A 17,609-nucleotide genomic window follows, 5' to 3' on the forward strand; every position below is an offset into this window, starting at 1 on the left:
CTCGAGGTCATCGATCGTGTCCAGCTGAGAGGAGAGCGAAAAGCCGAGCTTGGGATCTCTCGTGATCCAGTAGCAGGGGTCTCGGGGAACCACCCAGAGACACGGCTCGTACCAGATCTTCTCGTCGTAGCCATCGATCTTCTACAGGCTGGTCATCAGCTCCTTCCGCATGGCGTCGAACTCGGAACCCCGCTCCTTGCTATCTCGGTACATCTCAGCCAGGCCAGGGATGCCACGCATCTCAGCTGAGGCCTGGTAGTCGTGACTGGGATCCATCGTAACCCAGTGGAGCCGCTCCCAATATTCGCGTCTCTAGCGACTCATGAAATTGGCGATGACCGTCAGCGCTTGGACCATGCCGGGCTGCATGTCGCCATACTGGAAGAAGCCAAGCGAGCGAACCCGGCCGTTCCACATCTCGTCCCAGGGAGAAGTCAACAGGAGCCTCCAGTAGTCGAGCGCCCTCCAGCGGAGGTGCAGGTGCTTCATCATGGACTTTACGGGCATGTACCGCGGAAACCCGAAGGTTTGCTGGAGCAGCTCTTGGACCTTGATCCCGTAGTGGAACCAACTACGGCGCCGAGGCCGCTCGATGTCTCCGTCGTCCTCAGTGGGCTCAGGGATGTTTAGCTTAGCTCGGCTAGTTTCCCGGCTGAGCTCTGAGCCGAAGCCTTGGCTGCCTTGCCTGAACCGCTGCTGGACCCTGCTGAGCCGCGAGGACGCTTGCCACCAGACGAAGGCTGCTGCCCGCGAGTCTGTACTGCGCTGGGACCCTTAGCGGTCTTGCCCTGGAAAGTCTTGTCGGTCTTGGGATCGTCCTCAGAGTCCGAGGAGACGAACTCGAAGATGGAGTCGTCTTGGCTGGGCGGAGACCCCGGACTTGGGTGCATAGGCAGGGAGCCCCAGCTTTCAGGGACGTGGTCCAGCGCGGGATCCAGGATCTGCTTCAACGCCGCCTCGTAGTAGCTACCTGGGACGTACGAAGTCCACGGTGTCCGGTCCAGGCCCTCCCAGTAAATGGCCGAGACCAACATGCCCACCAGAGCACGCTTGCCGAACAGGTCGTGAGAATTTGGTGCTTGCGGACCTGAGCAACGGCATCCCAGAACGTGAGCCCGTTGAGCATCAGCTCCCGAACGTCGGCACGCAGGTCCTCCCATTGGTACGGCTTGGGAACGCGGCTGAGGGCCTTGGCTTCAGTGACCGGCGACGGAGACTTCTTCAGCGCCCGAACCTTCTGAGGCTTGAACATCTTCGGCCGCTGGTCTAGCTTGACCCGGTCAACGTACAGCATCACTCGAGTAGAGCTTGGAGTACTTGGCGCTGAGTGGGTCAGGTCAATGGTTGAGTGGCCCGCTGAGCTAGCCCCATGGACCGCCGAAGTGTCAGCTTTCTGAGACCCCGGTGGAGATGGGGCCCCAGACAACGGCAACCTTGGTAGCTTGCGACTTGATTTGCCGGGCGAGGTCGCCGCTGGATGAGACTTGCCGAGAGATGTCCGCTTGGATCCAGCCTTAGCTTGCTGAGGCGATGTGCTGCTCGGCTGAGCCGACTTGGGCACCGCTGCTTTGCTTTCTTGAGGCACGTAGGGGCCACAGTCGTCGGAGTCTTCGTCACGAGCTGAGACCAGGAGCGACGTCCGGTACTGAGCTGGGACAGCGTGTCCTCGCTGGTAAATGCGGTGCAGCTCGAGCAACCGTTTCCAGTGGCCGCTGAGGTTGGTGGTGTCACCCAAGAATTCCATCAAGTCATCAGCCGAGAATGGCTTCGCAGCCGCAAGCCGGGCTTCAAGCTCAGCAATCTGCTTGTCGCGGAGGTCCTGCACGCGTTGGAGCTCGGCCACCTCTGAAGTCGACGCCACGAGCCGATCCTGCAAGTTGGACTTCTCGGTACTGAGGCGCCCAGCGACAGCTCGGAGCGCGTCGATCTCGGCTGGGAACTTGTCCGACGTGGAAGAGCCCGATGCCGAGTCTGGGAGGTTCAGAATTTGCTCAGCGTGAGCAGCTTCCACAGCCGCCACACTAGCAGCATGATCGGCCTTCTGCTTAGCGAGCTTGGCGGTCAAGCGATCGCACTCAGCCCTCAGACGGGCGGTCTGAGCCGAGGCGTCCGGCGCTGAGCTCTCCTGCTCCACGGTCAGCAAGCGCTGGACCACGGCCTGCAAGTGCCGAGTCGTGTTCACCGTCCGGGCCGCAAGTTTTTCGACCCCGTAGACCTCAGCGAGCGCGAAAGCTTCACGCTGTAATGCCACCTGGACTCTGAAGTCCGTGAGATTCGCCGGACGTCTTGGTTCGGGGCGCAGCACTTCAGCGACCGCGTCACTGCCGAGCAGAGAACTCAGCCGCACGAGCTCCGTGTCTGTAAGCCGAGGGAGCGGGGCCACTCGCGAAAGACCATCGACGGTGCCCGCGAGGACACTACCGCGATTAATATCTTGTATCGACGCGGTCACCGTCGTCGTTGTGGCTACTGGGATAGAAATTGCGGTACTGCTGGCAATGGAGGGATCAGGCTGGATGAAGGACGGCCCGGCGCGCGCGTAGCCGCTTGCTGCCGCTGTCGTGAACCGCATTACGAGCGCGGACGCCGCACTCAACGCGTCGGACGATGGGAGCGACGCTCGCGACTCTCCACCGCCCGGTCCTGGCCGCGGCTCCGTCGAAGAAGCGCCTGCAGGCGCCTGCGGCTCCCCAGGAGCCGCCAGTGGCGTACTGGTGGTCTCCGGCAGCTCATGGGACGCTGCAGAGGCACCTGCAGGTGCCACCGTCGCGCTGGTTGTCGTCGCGAGGCTTGCAGGCGTCGTCGCGGTGGTCGGGAGCGCGGTGGAGCTGCTTCCGGGCGCCCCGGAGGCACCGTCGGGCGCGTTCTGCCGTGGCTGCCACCCGTTGTAATACTGCCGGATGTCGCTTGTGTGGTTGTGGAGGGTGCCGGAGGGTGCGCGGTGGTCGCAGGAGCCGCAGGAATGCCCTGCTGCCCCCCTCAGTCACTCCCCGTGCTCGAAGAGGGCGCCGGAAGCGAGTGACCCTCTGTAATACTGCCCGGCATCTGCGGTTGTGCAAAATGGAGGCGGCGGAGACGCCGCGCTCGCTCGGTGTTGGAATTTGCTAAATGGCCTGGTAAGACAGACCACAGGTTCGGCAGGATCCGACGAGGGCGGGACGAGGCGATTGACGGCATGCTTGGTTAGGCTGAGTCCAAATCGTGATAGAGCTCTTTGGACTCGGTCCTCATATAGGACGGTTGTGACGAGGCTCGCTCGGATCTTTCCGGCGAACCCGTCAATAGCCTGCCGCCAACGCACTCCATGTCCCATGCACGACCCTTAGTGGATGGGAAAGGGCAGCTGGCTTCAAGGAACCGCCGCTTCAACGAGAACTGGCTCGGAGACCATGGACACACTGTCGGCCGAAGCCCCAGGCCTTAGCTGGGAGGCTCAGCTATTTCGCTGAGACTATTGCGACTCTGAAGCCACGATGACTGAAGTTGACTATGGATTGGCTTGACTCCTGTGAAGTTTGGATTGCGGTCACCCCGCTGAGCTACGCTGAGCTCAGACGTCCCGGATAGACACCTGTTGATGGCTGGATACGTGGAAGGTTGAGCCGACCTGGTCTCAGCTGAACTCGTTGCGGCTCGGCTGAGAGTCGGTCAGCTTTGGTGGTGAAGGCGCTGAAGTCTCCAAGTCTCAGCTTGAAGAACTGAAGTCCCCGGGTCTCAGCTTGGATCACTGAGACTAGCTGGTCTCAGTTGAAGCCAGTTGGTTTCAGATCTCACTACTCTGCGCTTGGGTGGTCTCAGCCGGAACAGCTGGAATCCGTATGTCTCGGCTCAGCTGGAAGAACTGAAGTCCCCGGGTCTCAGCTTGGATCACTGAGACTAGCTGGTCTCAGCTGAAGCCAGTCGGTTTCAGATCTCACAACTCTGAGCTTGGGTGGGAGGAATTACCTTATCTAAGTGAAAGAGCACTTAGATGTGCTAACACATGGCGAGCAGTTGCAGCATCTAAGTGGACAGGTCTTTAAGTCCGGTTCTGTAGTAAGAAGTTAAGTTCGCTACGAAATTAGAAATAACCCATATCTCGGGTAGCGCAAATTAGAAATGGCTGCGTGTTTCTAAGTTGAGTCCGTTGAGCCTTCACCGTCTCACTCGGGGAGGAGGTCTATATAAAGAGATAAGTACAGCGTTTTCGGTTCATTTTTCACTCTCCATTTTGCTCAGGATGAGCTCCACTCCGGGTGATACTTGTCAAGGCTGGGTCTTGTCACAAGACCATATCCAGACAGCCGGTTAAATTGGAATACTTCGTCCTGATGTGCCTGTGAACGAATCGACACCACGTACTTTTCAGTTTGGGGAAGCATACCGAAAGCGCAACAATATCGGCTTGGATACATTTGGCTCTCAGAGTGCTGTTCAACGTCGGTGCAAGGAATTTGCTACGAAATGCGGCTTCCAGCTGTATGTGAAAGACAACAGCTACAAGTAAAACAACGGCGGCAACGCGAAGTATTGTTGCAAAAGACTGAACGGAGGACAGCTCAATGACGGCGCTGATTCTGCACAAGAATGTCCCTGCTATTTCAATGCAGCTGGGGCAGACGGATTTTGGAGATTGACTAAAGTAAACTTCTGTCACAACCACGTCGTGTTCGTCGGTTCGACGTCTGCTCCGTGTGTAGAAGGATCGGTGCAAGGAACAGAGAAAGCGCTGCGAAACACGACTCAACAAACAGCGGAAATTGTCTCGCTGGTAGAAACGGAGATGCTGCCTGCTCATGACCGCTCTACCGCAACAGTGGCAGAGACTGCAATTTCGACGTTTCTAAGAAGCAAAGGCCTCGGTCCCGTACGGCAATCTCTCGCATCTAAATGCAGATTGATGACAAACTCCATGGAGATAGACAGGATAGCTATCAAAAACTGGAAGCCTATTTGCAGCTGATGGCTGTAAAAAATCCTGGATCAGTTTGGAGGTTCGAGACGTATTCCGATGCAACATTTATGCGAGCTGGATTTATTCCTACTGTTGGGATTCACATCGCGAAAATCACTAGACGTCTGTTTGGTTTTGATGGTGCGCATTTAAAAGGGGAGATGAACCAGTATGGCGTGTTTTTGGTTGCTACTGCAAAAGATTTCGACAAGTCTATTGTTCATTTTGCATTTAGCATTGTCCCGAAGGAAAGTACGAGGATTGGTGCTGGTTTCTAAACCTCGTCAAGCAAGCTCTCTGTGGGCTCGACAAAATTACAGCAGTATCGGGTCATCAGAAAGGTCTCCTCTCTGCTGTCTCAGAGGTTTTTCCGCACGCTGGTAACCGGTTTTGTCTATGGCATATTATGCACAACATGACAAGTAGCAAGATGCCGCTCACCACCGAAGATCGGGGTACGATCTGCAAACTCGCGACAAGCGACTGCGAGAACGACTACAATTTGTATAAATCCGAGTTGTTAGCTGTCAATCCCAAGGCCATGGCTTACTTTGAAGACAACAAAAAATTGGCTCCGCAGAACTGAGTAAAATACAAGTTCACAGAATACTACAAACTACCTACGTATGGGGAGATCATGTCAATTTTATCGGAGCAAGCCAACAATTGGATCGGAAACGAATGTCGGAGTGCCAAGCCCCTAGATGCTTTTAGCATCTACTTTCGAAAACGGAGTGAGTTGCTGTCAGCTCGACGCCAAATTGCCGCTAAATGGATCGGTAATTCAGCGGATACCAATCTCATACCAAGGTTACAAGCCAAACCCAGCGATTAAACCAAGGCAGCAAACAAGTGCCAGTTTACGCCATGCATGGCTGGTTCTTACTCAATCCAATTCATAGGACCAATCAAGCAGGCCGGGTACATTCATCCCTGGCGCCAAGTCGACCTACCCGACAGAGAGTGTACTTGTGGAGACTGGGTAGACCTCGAATTTCCCTGCGTGGACGATGTAAAAGCTGCAATCGTTGAAGGTTCAGCACTGGACACTCTATACGACAAGGAACGACTTTCTCTGCGTCACTACAACGACGCATACAATTGTCCGTTCAAGCCATGGCCAACTGAGGTTCCTCTTTCCCGAGATGAGACCGTGCGAGAGCCCACTGTCTTGGTTGAACAAGAGGAAATGGGATCTCGTGGCAAAAAGCCTGGCCCCAAGAAGAATCACAAGCGCAAAAGAGCGAAGAACGGCGTCTAAAAGGCAAAGTCTGAGTGCATACCATTCATTTTAGCTGGTAGAAATTAGCATAACTTCATGAAAAAAGTTTATTTTTTTAGTTAATAGTTACTATATGGCGTCTAAAAGGCAAAGTCTAAGTGTATACAATTTAGTTTAGTCGGTATAAATTCGCATAATTTCATGTAGAAATTTATTGGATAGTTATCAATTTCTAAACGGCGTCTAAAATGCAAAGTCTGAGTGTACACAATTTAGTTTAGTCGGTAGAAATTCGGATCACTTCATGTAGAAATTTATTTTTTAGTTAACAATTTCTAAAAAGCGTCTAAAATGGAGAGTCTGAGTGTATATCATTTATTTTAGTCGGTAGAAATTTGCGTCACTTCATTTAGAAATTCGTTTGTTAGTTAGAAATGCTATCTGATCAATTTTAGGGCATTAATTTTTAAAATGTACGTTTACGCACTGGTTGCGGTGAATTTGAAGTGAATTAGCAGTGATTCTGACACCTTTCGGACACCCCATTGCAGTTGGGAATCGAAAAGTCTGACGGAAATTGGACACAATTGCATGAACACTCTCGGTAACACGTATGGGTACAAAACTGAATGGTAGTAAAACAGTGGTAAGAGTTGGAGCACCAATTTATTAATCGCCGTTAACAAAGGTCTACGAGGTCCGGAAAGTTAACCTTGGCGAGCTCTTTGGCAGACGCCAGGCCTGAGGCGGGATCTTCCCAAGCCGCTTTGGCTGCATCATCAACAGCGAGCCCGCCGGCGCGTTCGAGCTTTTTCTTTAGGTAGTGGACTCGATTGCTGAGGCGAATCGCTACCTTCCGCGCCTCCTGCTGCGCCTTTTTCGACTTCTTGTCGCATTTTTTTTACTTTTGAAGGTGCCGGCGCAAGTTGGCAGGTCGTGCGAATACTTTCGCACACTTCCAGCACGAGCGCGGCTTGCGCTGGCGTGGTCGACCGGGCTGCGTGCGGAATTCCGTGGGCATTGTTGGTGCTTCCCAAGGGAGGTGCGAACCTAATGTAGCAAGTGTGCGAACCTAGTCAAAAACTACTAAGTGAATGCCATGTGTTCGCACATCTAAGTGCTCTTTCACTTCGATAAAGTAATTCCTCCTTGGGTGGTCGCAGCCGGAGCAGCTGGAATCTGGATGTCTCGGCTCAGATGTTTCAGCGGGATGTGCTTGGGTTCAGCGGACGCTCCGGAGTCTCAGTTTGGCGACCCAGGTCTCAGATGATGCGGACACTGGTGGACGCTTATGCCGGGGGTCTCAGTTGGAATCTCGCCTGAGACTATGGGGTCTCGGAGTGGCCGCAGGGTACACGGTGAATGCGCGTCCTCGACAAACGAGGACAGGCTGAATATCATCAGCAGGGCGAGAAATGCAATGGCAAAAGCCCAAGACAAACAAAAGGAGTACTCAGACCAAAAGGGACTAGGAAACTTAAACGTGTTTAAGGTTTGGGACTTGGTTCTCCTAGATACTAGAAACCTACCGCAAAACACAGTTAGCTCAGTCGCGAGCAACAAACTGAATCAACGCTTCATTGGACCTTTCACGGTCCTCAGCCGACACGGTGCTGCGTACACCATAGACTTGCCTAAGTCGATGACGACTCACCCGACGTTTTACGTGGGTCGTCTTAAGCGGTACCACGACCCTCAGGCTCAGGCTGCCCCGCACGAAGCGGTGGGCGGCCATGTGGAGGAGGGTGCAACTCCTCGAAGCAGGGCGTCGGCTCGCGATAAGGCGGCTGGTACGCCCGCTGGTCGTAGGATGGCGACGCGTACATCGGGGTGCCATAAGCAGGGCCCCCGTAAGAGCCGTGGCCGTACGGAGCCGGGTATGGGAAATGCTGCGGCTCCTGATAGGGCGCGCGGCCACGAAGTTCGGCCCGAAGGCCCGCAAGACCGTCACGCAGGGACTCGAAGTCCGACGCGTAAGACCGACGCTCAACCCGAGCATGGAGGTCGCGAACCTCCCGGAACAGTGAACCAACGTCCTCACGAAGCTGATCCACGGCGACGGGCTGACCAGTCCGAAAGGCAGCCTCGCCACCAAGACCAGTCCCCAACGCGATCTCGAGCGAGTACACACGCTCCCGGATAAGGCGAGTCTCCTCTTGCTGAAGAGCCACTACCTGGCTCGGGATTTCAGTGCGCGGCGGCAACGCCTCCAGCTCGTAACCATGGTCGTGCGAGGCCACCGCCTTCCTTCCTTGACCGGAATGGGGGCTGCACTTCCACGTGGAGCGGGTCCTCCAGGAGCGGCGTCTCCACGGCAAGCGCCAACTTCTCGAGAAGTGGAGGGGTTGCCCACAGTCAGAAAACTCGTGGGAGTCTGTTGACCAGCTCCAGGCTGACCGCCCGAAGGCTGTTGCGATCTGGGACGAGAAGCAGCGGACGCTTCGTAAGTAGTCCTTGGCTTCTTGGCCGATGTACGGGGCACGGTAGCAGACGGAGTCGCACCGCGCCCACGCTCTTCACGATCTTTGGCTTGTGTCTGTTGCTTGATCTCCTCCATCATTGGGTAGAGCTTACGTTTGCTCACGAGGTGAGCGAACTCGACACGGAAGCCGCGCTGGTCCAGTATAGCGGGCAGCAGGCTGTCCTCACGGAGTTTATTATACTCCTGGTCGGAATACCCTTTGCGAGAAGAGGTCTTCCATCTCAATCCAGGCCATAGCCTCGGAAGGCTTGACCCAGGGATAACCCCAAACTGGATGGAGTCCACCCACGTCCTCCGCCTTCTTACGAAGGTTGATGAACTCCCTCAAAGGGATCTTGTGTGGTGCTAAGACCACACACCGAGCGGCTTCAATGTCGCTGACAAAGAGCGGCTCTGTCTCAACCAGAGCGCGCTCATAGGCGCCCCTCGAGGTGTAGCCGCTGACAAGGCCACGAGAAGGCGTGAACTTCTCCAGGAGCTGTACAGCACAAGTGCCGTCATCGGGCGGGTAATAGCCCTTTGGACGCGCAGCGCCCCCGCCAGAAAGAGGGCCTACAGTAGCCGTGGCCGGCACCGTTGCTTTTCCTGCACGGGCGGCCAAGCCAGCGCTGTAGTACTGCGCCTGCTGCTCATGGAGGTCATTAGAGACCTCAAGGGGCTCGTAGACAGCCCTTCTTCATACTCGGAGTCATCGAACAGACCCCAGTAGTCATCGCGAGGCACGCTTCTTCCCACCAGGGGCGTCGCTCTCCACAGCAGCGGCGGCCATGGTAGCTTAGGTGCGCGAGGCCTTCCCCCGGGGTCAGGTTCTTTACCGGCGGAGCTGCCATGGGCTCAATGCCCGTCTTGCCGCTCGACGTCACCTCGGCCTGGGTGTCCGGGTCAGCCGGGGCGTTGGACACGTCGCCCTCCTCCGGCTTCTTGTCGTTGGCGGCCTGCGCGCTACCTTCGGAGGTGTCCTCCTCCTCTTGTGAGCTCTCACCCAAGTACACGACTTTGGTGCTGCTAAACTCGGGCGAGTCCCAGTCCCGGCGCGGGCTGCGCCGCTCATAACAGAACCTGGGGTTGTCCCCTCATCCGGTGGAGCATTGGGCGACTTGCGAGACGCATGTTCGCCGTGCGACTCCTCCGGAGAACTGCACGGAGAGCGTACCTCCTCGGCGGCCGCGCCCGTGGCTTCCTTCTGCGCGGCCGACTCGTTCTTGGCTTTGGCCTTCTTGGCCTTCGGCCTCACGGCCCGGGGTTTTGAAGGTGCTTTCGCACCGCGCGAGCTGCGTTTGGGAGGCATGCCTCCGGTCGACGTGGAAACCGTGGGGCTTGTTCAGCGATGCGTCAGTTGCTTTCTGGGGCGCGAGAGCCGAGACGCAAGAGCTCGCGCCGTTGTCGATGGATTTCGACTGTGCGAGTGAAATGACAGCCGCCACCGTACCCTCGCTCTGATTCGTCGATATGATCGAATCTAAGTGGGGGAGGATGTAACGGGGTTACATGGAATAGTGACCCTGGCACTATTCAGTGATGGCTACAAAAACTCACTCCCCTGAGTAGTGACACAGTAGGCTTGAGAGCCAACCGATCGATTTTATATAGGATAAACTATAGGGAACTTCGGATTTGTATGCAGGCCAAATCTGTACTAACCTATAAATACACTCAGTCTTAGATCTACCGTACTGCTGATTAATCAGTCCCCTTAGGCCAGGGACACGTGAACTGCCGTTCACTGAGAGTTTGTATACTCTCGTTAGCACACTTCCTCTGTGCAAGGTACTCGTGTGGCCCCGTCACAAAATATATTAGTTTAAGGTAAAATGAGAACTGTACTGTTGTAAATTAATCTTCCTCCTAAATCTGCTAAAACTATTTATCATCTATGAAAGGGGTTGACAGCGGCTGGCTGTCAGAGCCCCGCCAATATGCACGTCTCGAATTGGTAGAAAGATGCTGCTTTCTACTAATAGGATCTTTGGGTAGGTGTGGACCACTCATTGTGGTGGCCCACTTCAATGTATCCATTGGTGTGCCTTACACCAATGTGAGGAAGTATCTAAAACCCTTAACAGGTATTTATCTGTTAAACCATAAGTGACAAATGTCATGCACAAGTGATTGTTGTCACTTGTGTGTGTAACCCCGTTACACCATCCCCCCGTTAAGCTTAGATGTGTCGGTCTCGACAGGTCAATTAATATTGACTGCTTGTCAATTGTTTATGCTGGGGATTTCCGTGCTCATCCGCAATGAGCACGATCAAGCTGAAGACCACGATTGCAACTGAGTGTAAACTCTCTGTTGCTGAGTACAATGCGCGGTAGCGCGAGGTGCGCCGCTACCACGGGGACACACAACACAGTGTCTGTGTACGATTTTTCGAAGTCGACCGCGTCTGTGTGTCGACATCTCTAAGCGAATTTCTGTGGCTTACCGTGATCGGGTAAGCAAGCGCCAAAGCACTTCGAGTCCTTCTCGAAGTGAAACAAGTATTAGCAACTCCACGCTGTTGCGCTGGAGGCTGGTGTCCGTGCGCCGTGCGCACTGTCCGTCCAGGTGGCGGTGCGTATTGGCAACCGCGACCACAACAGGTATACTATATGTATACCTGAAAGCTTCCATGATCTCCGTGCTAATTATCTAGCACGCGAGTCGTCAGGCGTTGTAGATTACTACAGCGCTCGCACTACCTTCTTGCTGGTAGTGCGTGTTGGGTTTCGTATTCCTTCACCATGTCCGGAACGTCTTCCATCATGACGTTCCGTGGTTCCCACGTGTCGTGTTGGGGAGGGAAACCTCTCCAGCGAATGCGAAAACAATCCGGACCTCGGATTGTTTTCCTATGATCAACAATTCGCTGGACGATCCAGCGAATTTCTCCGCGTGCGTCTCGCAGCGGTGGCGGAGGTGGTGGAAACACGCCCCGATGGTCAACGCCGTGTTGACCTTCATCTCGTGTTGCTCCACGACCAGGTGACGGTCGTGGCGTACCTTCAGAGCGCGGCGGTTGCCGCTCTGTACCTTCGTGTCCCGGCTGTGGCGGTCTCCCAGACCGCCTTGAACGTGCCGATCGGGCTGTAGGCCCGACTGTATTAACTGCTCCAGCGCGACCACGCGCTGGGGAGGAGGGTTTCCCCTGCCGAGTCTGTCTCTTCGGGTCAGACGAGCCACTTGGCTCGTGCTGGAGGTATGGCTTTAACCGCCCGACGTAAAAGGTCGGATGGAGGCGCATGCTAGACGGTATATCTAGCGTGTAGGCGTTACTGTGGCGTGCCATCACCGTGAATGGACCGATGAAGCGCGGAGCAAGCTTACTTGCTCCGAAATCGGAAACTGCATGTTTAGGCAGGTTTTGAGTAGATAACAAAACCAATGAATCCACTTTGAATTCATTTGTGTTGCCCCTGCCGATATTTATCGGCGTTCAGCTTCTGTTGATCAACAGAAGCTGCTATTGCATCTTGGACAAACCGAATCACGGCTTGTCTTTTGGTAAGGAAGTTGATTGCATCCGAGCTGAAGTCATTCAGCTCGCTCTGCGCTAGAGGCTCGGCCTCTGCGTGGTTCTTCGCGGTGTCTGCGCCTTGCGCAGACTCGTGGTCCTTGTTCCTTGTGGAGTCTGTGCTCTGCACAGACTCGTTTTCCTTGTTCTGGGGTCAGCGCTCTGCGCTGACCCTTGGTTCTTCCTGCCAAGGTCTGGGCCCCGCACAGACCTGGTTGTCTTGTTCCTTGTTGTCGCGGCTGACACTGTGCAGGTGTCAACGGCTTTTTGGGACTGCTGTGTTGCAGTCGTAGATCCTCTCCCACTTAAAGTGGGAGCCACCACTCCGAGTAAACTCGGCAGACGGGGATGCCGCATGGCATTCACATAAAACGGTGTATGCCCGGTCGAGGCATGCACTGTGTTGTTGATGGCGAGTTCCGCCATCGACAAACACTCGCTCCAGTATTGGAACGAGTGAGCGTAGCTCTTCAACATATCGACGAGCACGCGATTCACGCGCTCGGTTTGGCCGTCCGTCTGCGGATGATCCGCAGTCGACATTGAAAGTTGGCTCCCAAGAAGTGTAAACACTTCTTGCCACAGGTGCGCTGTGAAGCGCGGGTCTCTGTCCGACACGATGTCGGACGGCATGCCATGGTGTTTGAACACCATGTCGACGAGCAGACGGGCCGTCTGCTTCGCAGTCACCTTTGCTGGAACCGCAGCAAGATGTACCATCTTGCTGAAACGGTCTACAAAGACCACAACACCGGTGTTCCCTCCGCTATCCGGGGGAAGACCAAAGGTGAAGTCCAAAGACATGGACTTCCAACACTCCGACGGAGTCGGTAGTGATTGCAAAGGAGCCTGCGCGAATGGCGCAGGCTTTACGCGTTGGCATACCTCGCAAGCACGGATGTACTTGCGCACGCACTTATACTGGTGGTGCCAGTAGAAGTCGCGCGTGAGAAGGACGTATGTCTTCTCACGTCCGAGATCCCGCAGTCGGGGCATCATGATATTCGTACATGATCCTGAGCCGCAGGTCATGATCATTCGGCACGACAACGCGATCCGAGTTGTCGTCGACTGCATTGTAAAGCAGTAGTCCGTCGTGCACACGAAAGCGATGTGCACGCGCTCGAAGGTGCTTGGGCAGCTTATGACGGGACTTGTCAGAAGGCGCTGTGCCATAGGCCAGCAAGAGCTTCGCGTCCGCGTCGTGCGCGTACGCGGCCTTCACATCATCCAACAGAGATGATGTGGGTTTGCTCGATCGCATGGCGTCAATGGCATTGACGTCAACAGCTTCTGCATAGTCCGGTTGACGTGATAACGCGTCGGCCACTACATTCAATCTTCCGGGTTTGTATTCGACCCGGAAGTTATACTCCGCAAAGAATGAGAGCCATCTCGCCATTCTTTGTGAAATGTGTGGTGACTTCACTGCAGTGCGCAGTGATGCATGGTCGGTGTAGACCACAAACGGTCTACTTCCAAGCAAATACACTCGGAACTTTGCGAGTGCGTATTTCATGGCAAGGAGTTCCTTGTCACGTACCGGATAATTACGCTCAGCTGCTTTCAGCTGACGCGATTGGTAGTAGACGACACGATCACGGCCCTCGTGATCGTGCTGCATTAACGCGCATCCGACCGCGAAGTCGGATGCGTCGCACACTACGTGAAATGGGCGATCTTGATCAGCCACTGCCAAGATTGGCGCCTCAGGCAAGCCCCGCTCGCCTGCATCGAATGCCTTTTGGCAATCGGGTGTCCAATTCCACACAGCTTCTTTCTTAAGAAGCTGTGACAGCGGGCGGATCTTGCCCGCGTAACCCTCCACGTATTTGCACAAGTACGTGGCCAAGCCAAGGAACTGCCTCGGTTCCTTGACACTTGAAGGCGTTGGCCATTCATTGATCACTCTGACCTTTTCCGGGTCAGGGCGAACACCATTTTTCCCTACGAGACACCCGAGGACGGGTATCTCGCTTGCCCCGAAGATACACTTCTTCAGGTTCGCGTAGAGCTTATGCTTTCGCATAAGCTCAAGTAGCTTCCGGAGATGCACCCTGTGTATCTCTACGTCGGTCTTCCCGTCCACAGCCCGGCTGTGGATGAATACATCATCGAAGGAGCTCGGTGCGAAGTCGCGCACCGAGCGCAACAAGTGCGTCACGCACCTGTTGAAAGTCGCAGGGGCATTCTTAAGCCCCTGTGGCATTACTAGCCATTCCCAGAGCATGCCGCTTGTCGTGCTCACTGCCGTGAGAGGGATATCGCTCTCACGCATTAGGATTTGATAAAATCCATCTCGCAAGTCGAGAGCACTGTAAACGGTGCTCCCGGCCATCGAATCGATGATAACATCTTTTCGTGGTATCGGCGTCTGCGCCGGTACCGTCGCATCGTTCAGCTTGTTGTAGGCATGAACGATGCGCCATCCGCCCTGTGGCTTCTTGACACAGAACGTCGGAGCACTGTGCGGGGACTTTGATTCCCGCACTTGTCCTGCTTTACGACGACTTTCAATGAAGTCGTCGATCGCTTTCACTTGCTCTCGCGGCAGTGGCCACTGCCGCGTGACACAGTACTTCGTGCCCGGCACGAGATCAATCTCGTGCTGAATGCCCCCTATCCTGCGGAAGCTCCGCAGGAATGTCTTCCGGGAGTACGTCTTTGTACTCCCTCAACAATTCGTAATAGGGACTCGACTTCAGCGAGTCCCAACCTTGTTCCTCGAAGCGCTCTCGCTTCGTCTTCGCACTGAGAGTGTATTCACCCTCAGTGGTACTTCCCATGAAGAGCTGCCTCAGCTCTTCGCTCTCGCTCGCCGTTCTTTCGCTGTCCGAAAGAACGCAGACTTGCTCGATGCGTCCATCGTGCAAGTCGCGCGTGAAGCGCTTCCAGCTCATGGCTGGAAGCGAAGTCAACTCCGACGCCGTCGTCGGAGGACTAGCGAGTTCCATGTCACGATACTGGAATCCAGTATCGGTGCGCGTCAAGACGCTTAGCGTCTTGACATTTGGCGTCACCGCCGCAGTCTGCCCGGCAGACAGTTCTTGTAGCGTCTCGGTCCCGGACCGAGACTTGCGCAGCGTTTTCCGCTTGCGCCGTCTTCTTGTTGTGCGGAGCTGGGCTCCGCACAGTTGTTCTTCTGGTCCAGGCCCGGCCGTGGACAGTTGTTCGCCGGCGGACCCTGTCTGCGGGCGCGCGATATCAAGCCCGGCTTGATCGCATGGCGCTTCGTCGTGCAGCCCGGCTGCACGACAGCATGCAAATTGCGTCAGTGCGGTACGTTTGCAACCGTCCGCACTGTTTGCAGCGTCAACTCCCGGAGTTGACACGCCTTCGTCACCTCGACGCCATTCATTGGCGGAGCCCCTCATGACCGAGGGTGCGTCGGCTCCCGGAGCCGACGCGTCGTTGTCGACCTGACCGCTTCGGGTCAGGGACTGTCCCTTACACGCTTGAACGTGGGTGTTGGTTCCCGGAACCAACACATCTTTTTCTTCCGACGTCGGCATCATTGCCGACGTGGGTCTCACTTGTGCGCGCCCTCGCGCACTTCTTGGGCACTCCGGGACAGCAGCATAAAGCGCTGTCTCGACTGGTGGGCCGCGGTAACAGGGCCATCGCTCTCTGTTCCGCTGTCGCGTCCGAAGCGCACGAGCGTGCGCTTCTTCCAGTCTATCACCGGATCATGCCGTGCAAGCCACGGCATGCCCATTACTACGTCGAACTTATCGTCCAGGTCCAGGACGATAAAGTGTTCGACAAACACTCGTTGTTTGTACGAGAAGCGCACGTTCACGACGCGCTTCTCAGTCTTCACGATGGCACCTGTTGCCAGTCGTACCTCCAGAAGACTTCGAGGTGTATCTACCTCCTCGAAGTCAAGTCTCGACAGGCTTCGTAGTCGAACAAAGTTGTTCGACGCGCCTGAATCTACCAAAGCTCGAAGAGAGTCACTCGCTCTCTTCGAGTAAACCTTCAAGATGACTAGGTTCGGCCTGTCATCTTGTTTCTTGCAGTGAGAGCTGGTCTCACTAGGGGCTGCAGTCCTCAGTGTCGCGTGTCCGATGTCGGCACGCGTGACTGCATTACCAGTAGGGCGCCCCGCGCCTACTGGATGTTCGCGTTTTTGTTGGTCCCCGGTGATACCTAGCATCGCCACGACAGCCACCTCCAGGGGACATGAGAGCTGTGCACTCCCGTGCAAAGTGACCGATCCTTCCGCAACGGAAGCATCGCACGTTACCTCCCTGCTGCTGGTAACCAGCAGTTGTTGCGTTCGAGAGGTCCATTGGTTCTGGACCTCCCGGCCTCGCTACCGGGCGCGGTTGCGGCCTCGGCACGTTCGCATGCAGTTTAGTCTGCCGCAGGCTAAACCCTTCTTGCATTGCGAGAGTAATCGCAGCTTCGAGAGTACTCGGGTACTCTCGGAAGAGATAGGTCTTCACAGGCCCATCTCTCAGTCCCTTCATGAACGTGACGACCTTGGTCGCCTCGTCTATCGGGTTGGTCACGATGTTCGAGACCAAGTACTGTGCACGCTGCGCGTAAGCATGGACGTCATGGTTACCCTGTTGCAGGTCGAGGAATTCCGCCCTCGACCGGAACTCATTTTGCGGAGGCTCAAACGCTTGTCTGAGCTCCTCTTTGAATATCTCGTACGTGCTAAAGCACGTAGGATCGGAGAGTCGGCGCCCATACGCCCAACTCCATGCGCGTCCACCAAGGCAGGACATGGCGAACGCGACCTTCGACAGCGGGTTGACGATGCGTCGAGCCGCTATGGCTGTGTCGAGTTCGACAAGCCATCGGAGGAGAGGCTCGCCCTCTCTTCCCACGTAATTGCTTACGCTCAACTTTAATGGTTGAGCACGCGGTGTCGTCCCTGACGACGCCGTCACTGAGGAAGCAGCGTCACGCTGCTCCTTCATGATGAATCCCAGAGCAACACCATGTTGCTCCGTCGGCGATAGCGTACGCAGCATTGTAGCTATCGCCGCTTCTCCAATGACTGTTGACAGTCGTTGGAGGGCCTCCCACTCTGGGTCGGACAGGTGGGGGCAGTCCGCGCGTGCAACATGCGTTGCAGGCGTATTGAAGCTCTCCATGGGCACCTCCGTGCTCATGGGGTTCTCGGCTCCGCGTTCGTACACCTCGTACGAACGTCATGTAGTCGGTCGTTGGACGGACTACATAGTGCTACCAGGTGTAGTGGGCCTACTTTGGCTCACTACTTTAGCTTACACGTCGCGCTACGTGTATGAGGAAGCGTAGGAATTTATTAATAATTTGAATTAATTATACTTGACTCCACAAGTATAATATAAATCAAATAAAACACCAAATAGCTAATTTAAGGTAAAATGAGAATTGTATTGTTTGTAAATTGATCTTCCTCCTAAATCTGCTAAAACTGTTTATCATCTATGGAAGGGGTTGACAGCGGCTGGCTGTCAGAGCCCCGCCAATATGCACGTCT

General features: G+C 55.2%; 2 protein-coding genes across 2 annotated transcripts; both read right to left on the reverse strand.

Annotated features, from left to right (window-relative positions):
• Positions 1 to 7,831: 7,831 nt before the first annotated feature.
• Positions 7,832 to 8,473, reverse strand: IUM83_01440 (ABC Superfamily; the record flags this gene model as incomplete). The annotated part of the gene is made up of 1 exon (XM_067925295.1): positions 7,832 to 8,473. One exon carries the CDS (start codon positions 8,471 to 8,473, stop codon positions 7,832 to 7,834), a length of 642 nt encoding a protein of 213 aa, XP_067797121.1.
• An 814-nt stretch (positions 8,474 to 9,287) lies between these two features.
• Positions 9,288 to 9,925, reverse strand: IUM83_01441 (uncharacterized protein; the record flags this gene model as incomplete). The annotated part of the gene is made up of 2 exons (XM_067925296.1): positions 9,288 to 9,675; positions 9,780 to 9,925. 2 exons carry the CDS (start codon positions 9,923 to 9,925, stop codon positions 9,288 to 9,290), a joined length of 534 nt encoding a protein of 177 aa, XP_067797199.1.
• Positions 9,926 to 17,609: the final 7,684 nt, after the last annotated feature.

The sequence above is a fragment of the Phytophthora cinnamomi genome (assembly GCF_018691715.1).
Source record: "Phytophthora cinnamomi strain GKB4 chromosome Unknown Contig14, whole genome shotgun sequence".
Taxonomy (NCBI): Eukaryota; Oomycota; class Peronosporomycetes; order Peronosporales; family Peronosporaceae; genus Phytophthora; species Phytophthora cinnamomi.